Below are 8163 nucleotides of genomic sequence, written 5' to 3'. Positions count from 1 at the left end.
TTAGTAGGAGTTCGACGTCCGCTTATTGAATGAACTCGCTGACTGACTGAATGAGTGAGTGAAAGAATGAATGAATGAGGCTGGCTGGCTGGCAGAAGGAAGAGCGGTTAACTCAGCGGGACCCTCACCAGTCTCCCCGCCGGGGAAACTTCTGTGAATGTGGGGAGGGGGGCAGTTGCCCCCGGCAGCCGTCGTGGTGGGGACACGAGAGCCGAGAGGGCGGGCGGAGAGGACCCGGGAGGGCCCTTGGGCCGGGTCTCCCAGGCGAGCCAGCGCCGACTCCGGCCCGGCGCGGCGGCGGGGGCGGCGCGGAGGCGGGGCGAGGGCCCGGCGCAGGTCTCCGGGCGCGGGGCCCGCGAGCGCCGCAGCGCACTCGGCGGGGAGGGGCGGCGGCGGCGCGGCCCCTTTAAGCCCAGGCGCCGGCCCCGGGGCCCCGCCCCCCGAGGACGCCTCGCGCGCGGCCGCCGGAGCCGCCGTTTAATTGGGGCTGTCAGGCCGCGGCGGGCGGGCGGGACGGAGGCCGGGAGGCCGGGGCGGCGGGCGCGCAGCTCGGCGGGAGGCGGGCGCCCGGAGACGCGGCTGGAGCCCGCGCGGCCGGGGCGCCGTCCCAGGGCAGGGCTGCCCGGCCCCGGCCCCGGGCCGCCCGCGCTCCCCATGAAAAACCAGGTCCACGGCCCCCCAGCGCGGACGCACATGTCGGCCTCCGGGGCGGCGGGGGGCACCGGGGCGGGGTCCGAGCCGGCGGCGGGCTGCGGGCCCGGGGCGGGCGCGGGAGCCATGCCTTGCAAGAGCGCCGAGTGGCTGCAGGAGGAACTGGAGGCGCGCGGCGGCGCGTCGCTGCTGCTGCTGGACTGCCGGCCGCACGAGCTCTTCGAGTCCTCCCACATCGAGACGGCCATCAACCTGGCCATCCCGGGCCTGATGCTGCGCCGCCTGCGCAAGGGCAACCTGCCCATCCGCTCCATCATCCCCAACCACGCCGACAAGGAGCGCTTCACCACGCGCTGCAAGGCGGCCACCGTGCTGCTCTACGACGAGGCCACCGCCGAGTGGCAGCCCGAGCCCGGCGCCCCGTCCTCGGTGCTCGGCCTCCTCCTGCAGAAGCTGCGCGACGACGGCTGCCAGGCCTACTACCTCCAAGGTGAGCGGGCACCGGGCGGCTCCCCAGCGCCCTCGCCCGCCCGCCCGACCTGCCCAGCGGGGCGCCACGTCGCCCCTCCCAGGGAGTCCGGCGCGGGGGCCCGCGGTGCGCTCCCCCTTCGCAGCACGATTCGAGTGGGCGGTACAAACTTTTCCCTGCCAGAGCTCTCTGTGTTTTCCCTGTAGCTCCCTGACGCTAGCCGAGCCCCCTCCCCCCCCCCCCGGAGGAGGAGGAGGAGGGGCCGCTCCCTGGTATTCCCAGGGGGGTTCGGGGCCCCAAGTCGAGCTCCTGCGGACCAGCGTCAGGACCGCCCCTTTTTCGGCACTGTCCTGCCCGCAGGGCAGGGACGCCTGTTAGGTCGAAGCACTTGGGGTAGCCCCGTGCGGCCCCCGCCACCGGAGATCGCGGGGTCCCGGAGGCGCTTGGGGTGTGGGTAGGGTCCCCTGGACGAGCCCGCTACTCCAGATGCCCATCGGGGCCGCACGGTCTTGCGGAAGAAGGGGGTGGCGCCAGGGGGCGAGTGTCTACAGCCGTGTTTCCAATTAACATTCCAAAATGGCCTCTCGCTGGCAGCGGGGTGGGCAGAGGAGGAGGGAAGGGGTGGCCTGCGGCACCCGCAGGCACTGGCCCGTGCCTGGTTCTCAGGCGCTCCCAACTACCGGGGCCCAGCGGACCTGCCCCTCTTGTGTTCTAAGGAGGGACTCTGGAGAGAGAGGGAGTTGTGCTCTCTGTTATCCCCTTGCCCTTGCAGGGGATGGGGTGGGCAGGAGAGGGCCCCAGCCAGTACCTTCATCCTGCCCACCCCTGTGGTGGGAGTGGGGTGGGAGTGAGGGGGCAGCTCTGGACCCCGTGGAGTCCCTACACCCAGGCCCCCAGTGCAGCCCTGGCAGGGCGGTAACATGGGAGGGGAGTGTGGACCCACTGGTGAGACTGTCTGCTAGTCTTCACCTCTTAGCTGTCACCCAACGCACCTTGGCGCCAGGTGAGCCCAGGGCCCACCCTCATGTGCCCCCCTGGCTAGGGCCCAGGGCCTTGGGGTGTTGAAACAGCTGCTGGGGTCCCACCTTGGGTGCGCCGTCTGCGGGGTCTCAGGCACCTCCCCCCTCCAGAGCCTCAGTTTTATCATCTGCGAAGTGGGTCATGGGGCTAGTGTGGAGGGGACAAGCCTGGCCCTTGCTGGCCTCCACAATGAGCATTGCTGTGCCTGACGGGAGGGGGGATGCCCTGGCTGGTGGCACTGGCAGCCTCCCCTCACCAGTCCTTGCCGCGCCCGGCACAGGTGGCTTCAACAAGTTCCAGGCGGAGTACTCGGAGCACTGTGAGACCAACGTGGACAGCTCGTCCTCGCCCAGCGGCTCCCCGCCCACCTCGGTGCTGGGCCTGGGCGGCTTACGCATCAGCTCCGACTGCTCCGACGGCGAGTCTGACCGAGAGCTGCCCAGCAGTGCCACCGAGTCGGAGGGCAGCCCCGTGCCGTCCAGCCAGCCGGCCTTCCCCGTCCAGATCCTGCCCTACCTCTACCTCGGCTGTGCCAAGGACTCCACCAACCTGGACGTGCTGGGCAAGTACGGCATCAAGTACATACTCAACGTCACGCCCAACCTGCCCAACGCCTTCGAGCATGGCGGCGAGTTCACCTACAAGCAGATTCCCATCTCCGACCACTGGAGCCAGAACCTCTCCCAGTTCTTCCCCGAGGCCATCAGCTTCATTGGTAGGTGCCCTTCAGTGGCAGGCGGGCGGGCATGCCCAGGTGTGCACAGGATTCGGAGTGTCACCTGTACCCCACTAGGCACCTTTAGGCCTGTTGGGGCCTGTGTGTACCAGCATGGGCTCATGGGTGTACCCGTGTCTGCTGTGAATCACCATGGCCCCTGGGGGCTCCTCTGCCTGTCGGAACCTTGAGCTGTCCCCCCCGCCCCCCGCCAAGGCGCTAGCCCCTTCTGGGCTCCGTGGTCCAGCTCGTGCTTGTCTGCTGGGCATTTGCTTCAGCACACGTGTCTGCAGTGCAGGCCGGTCACAGCATCTCCTGTCCTGGGGCCTCGCTGTGGACCTGGGGCAGTACCGATGGCTGGCCTGAAGCCAGAGGCCCGGCCCCAAGAGGCAGCTGTCATATTGCGGCCGCGGAGGGCCTGGGCAGGGCCCCAGAGTCTCCTGGGCAGCTGTGTTGCTGCGGGGAGCAGGGTGGGCACACAGGGGAAGGTTGAGGAAGGCCTTCCTCGGAGTGCTGGCCCTGCTGGACGGCTCAGAGCCGTCCAAGGCCCTGGCCCCTCCCTCGGGCAGCCTGGCCTGGCCTGGGCTCTGTAAGCCACTTCCACCCTGGCCTCCCTCTCTTGGTCTCCTTGGCTAGCTAGTGGCTTGTCGTTTTCAGGTCACCTTCCCCAGGACGCCAGCTCTGCCCCCACCCCCACCCCACCCCAGGGTGTGAGGACAGGGGGCAGGTTCAGGCAGTGAGAAGCCCTGGGCAGGGCAGGGCTGGGCTGGGCTGGGCTGGGCTGGACGGGCTTCTCTGGCTGCCGATCTGGAGGAGGAGGGCTTTTTGGTGGTGGCTGGGCCGGCCGGCTTTAATAACAGGAAGTGGGAGGCTTCCCCGCCTCATCCGCTTACTGGGAACCAAAACTAGGTGCCTGGCTGGGAGGAAGGAAGGAAGGAAGGAAGCGGAGGCTGGGGGAGGGGCTGTGGCCAGGGCCAGGGCTGCCCTGCCCGAGGACATGGGCCTAGGTGCTGTCTCAGCATTTGAGCCCCCCCGCCCCCCCATGCAGAGTGGGGAAGTGATTTTCCAGAGCTGGGCTTGGTCTGTGGGTGCCTTTGTCCTACACATCTGGGTGCAGGGAGGGGGAGAGGTAAAAGGAACCCCGGCACAAGCATCCCAGAGGGCTGTGGGGGGGGGGGGGGGAACTGAGTGCCAGCCGCCCTCGTCCCCCCCCCCCCCCACTGCATCGTCACACCCTCAGAGGGCTAAAAATAAAGCCAGCAGAAGCAGCCACACTGGATGGTTGGAGTGGGTTTGAGGGCCGGGTGTTCCCCATATCCTAGTGTGGTACCACTGAAGGCTTGTCCAGCCCTTTAGTCCAGGCCTTCGCTGATTGGCTGTAGCCCAGGGGACCCCCAGCTGGTGGGGGTTTGGGAAAGGGAAGCCCTTACCAGACCAGAAGCAGTGACCTCCCCCCGCCCCCAGATGAGGACCATGGGTCGGGTGCTGGCTGGGTGCCTGGCTCCCAGTGGCCTAGCCATTAGACGGGGTGGAGAGGAGATCTCACGTGCCCCAGTGCTGCCCCTTGCTGGCCATGCCCCTGGCACAGCACCGACTCGGGAGAGGAGGTGGCACTGCTGAGTCCAGACGGCCAAGGAGCATGCTTGGAGGACGGGTGGCCGAAGGCAGGGGTGGCAGAAGGTGGCCGGCCAACTGTGGTGGGAGATGTCATTGGCCCTCTGCCCTCTGGGGAAGGTCTGCCAAGCAGGGGTGGGGACCCAGCAACCCAGGCTAATTGGTGGCTGCACCTTTCTCGGCAGCTGCTGTTGCGAGCAGTGGGTCACCAGGGTCCTGGGGACCTCAGCCCTTTCCTTCCCGCCCCCAACCGCTCCCTTGGGGATCAGCCTCCTTCAGGTTCATTGCCTCCAGGAGCCATAGGGGGCACCTACAGGGCATGGGCAGGCAGCAGAGGGGCTGAGTCTGGCAGAACCCCGTGTGGTGTGGGTTATTACTGGTATCCATTTCGTCCGGGTTATTACTGGTTTCTGTTTCCTCGTTATGTCACAGCGGCTCACCAGCCGGAGGCACACTGATGGTGCAAAGGTCGTGCAATAGGCTGCGTCCCCAAGGCCACTAGTTCAAAGCCACCAGCCATTCCTCGGGAAGCAAGAGGCTTTCAACAGGGGCAGGCCCACCTGTCCTGGGGGCTCCCTGGGAGTGGGCACCAACTCGGTGCCAGTGCGTCTTTGGAGAGCCCTGGTGTAGGTGGCTCCACAGTCCTGGGGGTGGCAAGCACTAGAGGAACAAGAAAGCAAGAAGCCCATCTCACAGATGAGGAAGCTGAGGCAGGGCACGCCCAAGGCTCACTGATGCAAGCGCTCTCCACAGCCACGCCGCCACCCCACCCCACCCCCTCTATTCCCCTGCCCCCTGACGCAGACCCCTGTGTTGCAGATGAGGCCCGCTCCAAGAAGTGCGGGGTCCTGGTGCACTGCCTGGCCGGCATCAGCCGCTCGGTGACGGTGACCGTGGCCTACCTGATGCAGAAGATGAACCTCTCGCTGAACGACGCATACGACTTCGTCAAGAGGAAGAAGTCCAACATCTCCCCGAACTTCAACTTCATGGGGCAGCTGCTGGACTTTGAGCGGACGCTGGCGCTGAGCGACCCGTGCGACAGCCACACGCCCGGCGGGCAGCTCTACTTCTCCACGCCCACTAGCCATCACCTCTTCCCGCTCAACAGGCTGGAGTCCACGTGAGGCGCCCGGGCCGGGAGGGAAGCCCAGCCTGCTCCCTGTGGCCGGGTCCCCCCAGGACGTCTCCTGTGGTCGGCAGCACAGGCCGGCCATGGGCGAGTGTTCCTCGCCATCTAGCGCCTGGTGGGCAGAGCCCGCGGGCCAGGCCTCCCCCGCAGGACTCTCCGGGACACACAGGGCTCTGGGGGTCCCGGCAGGCCTCGTCCTTCCCATGGACGCCCCTTTCTGCGGATGTCCCTGTCGGGCCCACCTGGCCGATTTTAAAAGACACCCACGGACCCGAGTTTACTCTTCACCCAGCAGGTAAATCCAACAAGCTCTCTGGAGCAGAGTGTTCGAGCCCTTCAGATTTACCTCCCTTCGTCTTTTTAACAAGAAGTGTTATTTCCAGGCTACACCCAACAGTGGATTGTATAAACCAGTATTTCACCCCTCGATCCTGAGAGAGAAAGAGAGAGAGGCGTTCTCATGTTGTTGTTTTCTATTTTAAAGAGTAATTCCTGGTGGTTTTCTGTGTTTGTCTTTCATGTAAAAGACAAAAACCACGCGCTGATCTTGTCTTGACCAAATGCGTTTTGCACGTGTGTGAAACTCCCGTTTCCGCAGCGGGCCCTTCTGGAAGGGGGCGCTCACTGCTCCCTAGGCATCGGACTCCAGGATTGCCTGCCGCCCCCCTCAACCCAGCCCACCAGGCGCTGCATGTGCCTGCCACGGGGGCCGCGCTGTGATTGGGCTCTTCGAGGGGGCCCTGCTGCAGGTGGGCTATGGCGGCAGCATTGGTTCCTGGGCTCAGCCCCAAGGCCTTTTATATACTGAACCCAGGGCTTCTGTCTCTTTCTCTCTCTATTTTACATCTGGGGATGGAGGCCCTGTGGCTGGATGGCTGGAGAGAGCTTAGGCAGATGGGGGCCCAGCTCTACCTCCAAGGTCCTGCCCGTGCCCCTGCCCCCGTCCACCACTCGGACCCCACTGCCACTCAGCCTCTTGTCCCCACGGACGCCTACAGCAGCCTCCGATGGCCCGGGCCTTCGACTACCAGCCAGCTCACACTCGTGTCTCCCAACCCAGGCAGGGGCAGGTGGGCTGAGCATCCAGGGAGGTGCCTCAGGTGAGTGGGGGGCTCATGAGGCTCTGTCTACACCTCACCCTGACCTGAGTACCCACAGAACAAAGCCACGGATTCCGTTATCTCCCTCCACACTGGGGTCCCTCTCCAGCCTCAGTTCCAACAGGTGTGGGGGGCCATCTGGGGGCCAGGGAGGGGCATGCCTGGGGGGACCAGCCCTCTGAGTTCCAGCGAGGCCACGGACGTGCTGCCCTCACGGCAGCTTACCTCACGGGCTGGTTTTCAGGGACCCCCTCAGGCAGCGGGGTGAAGTCTCCCACAGCTGGGAGAGCAGACGAAAGTCCCCATGCAGGGCATGGCTCTCCCCCTTTCTCTCCTCTCCCCCTCCCTTCCCTCCCTTCCCCTCTCTTCCCTCTTCTCCCTCCTCTCTCTTTCCCCCTCCCTCTCTCCCCTCCCTCCCCCCCTCTCATTTTAAAAAGGAACTCCCGGGAAGATGGATCAGATTTGTGTAAATCAGTGTGTTCCGAGAGGGTGGCCAGTTTTGCTTGATGAGCTTATGAAGGAAAATTTGTGACACACACACACTTACATACGTACACACACACACACATATATATATATATATATGTATATATATATATCCCGAGCCAGCGACGGGACTTTGTTTATATTGCAAATAAATATTATTTTTTCTTTAAAAGCAGTTGGTGTGACGGTTCAAGGTGGAAGGGTGGTGGGGTGGGTGGTAAGGGAGCGTGTCTCTGGACCCTCCTGCTGCTTGGAGTCAGCTGAGCACCCACTTTAAGGGCCGGGGTATCCTGCAGGCCACTGGGATGCAGCATGTCTTCAGCCCTCAGGCAGGGGCGGGGGACTTCTGGGGTGCCTTTGGGGGCTCCTGCAGACTGACAGGAAGTTGAGGTTCAGAGAGGTTGTGCACCAAGGTCACGGTTGAGCCCCAATGTACCCAGGATGGCTCTAGGCCTTCCCCTTAGAGGTTGCCCAGGAGCTTCAGGTCCCTGACCTGTGTCTCTGAGCCCTTCCTCCTGCTGTGTGGGTGGGAGTGGGTAGTTTCTGGGGTGCCAGGTGGGCCTGGGAACCTGCCCAGTGAGTCGGGCAGCCCTGGTTTGCTCCTTGGGAGCTGGATGGCCTTGGGTAGACCCTGAGCCTCCGCATCCACCCGTCCAATGGGTCTCCAGTGGACGTGGCAAGAGCTCATTTCTCTGCTGAGCCCAGGCCTGCAGGGTGGAGCTGATCACACAGGCCTCTTCAGAACCAGCACTTGGGCCCTCTCCCCAAACCAAAGCCCCCTCTCAGGTGCTGGGAGTCAAGGTGAGGCCCCGGCGGAGCAGGGAGTGGGAAAGGGAGCCTGGTGAGGAATAGGGACTGCCTGCCGCCTTGGGGGCGGGCAGAAAGCCCCAGGGGCAGAAGAGTCCCTATGAGAGATGACAGAGGGACTGCTGGTCTGAGAGGAGTCCCTTCTAAGGGCCTTGGGCAGCCTGGTTTC

General features: G+C 64.8%; 1 protein-coding gene across 1 annotated transcript; it reads left to right on the top strand.

The window, feature by feature from the left end:
* The first annotated feature begins 515 nt into the window (after positions 1–515).
* On the top strand, positions 516–6099 carry DUSP7 (dual specificity phosphatase 7). Its single transcript, XM_075547463.1, has 3 exons — positions 516–1141; positions 2421–2855; positions 5289–6099. The coding sequence occupies exons 1-3, from the start codon at positions 655–657 to the stop codon at positions 5594–5596; spliced, it is 1230 nt and encodes a 409-aa protein (XP_075403578.1). The 5' UTR covers positions 516–654; the 3' UTR covers positions 5597–6099.
* The last annotated feature ends 2064 nt before the right edge of the window (positions 6100–8163 follow it).

This window comes from Tenrec ecaudatus, chromosome 4 (genome assembly GCF_050624435.1).
Source record: "Tenrec ecaudatus isolate mTenEca1 chromosome 4, mTenEca1.hap1, whole genome shotgun sequence".
Classification (NCBI taxonomy): Eukaryota; Metazoa; Chordata; class Mammalia; order Afrosoricida; family Tenrecidae; genus Tenrec; species Tenrec ecaudatus.
Note: the sequence above shows the minus strand (reverse complement) of the source record. Positions and strands in the feature narration are given on the sequence as shown.

What these genes read in the sequence shown, in the direction of transcription:
- DUSP7 (XM_075547463.1), top strand. Translation starts at nt 655, where the DNA reads ATGAAAAACCAGGTCCACGGCCCCCCAGCGCGGACGCACATGTCGGCC. An exon ending in CCAGGCCTACTACCTCCAAG is followed by an intron (nt 1,142 to 2,420) that starts GTGAGCGGGCAC and finishes CGCCCGGCACAG; the next exon opens with GTGGCTTCAACAAGTTCCAG. An exon ending in CGAGGCCATCAGCTTCATTG is followed by an intron (nt 2,856 to 5,288) that starts GTAGGTGCCCTT and finishes CCTGTGTTGCAG; the next exon opens with ATGAGGCCCGCTCCAAGAAG.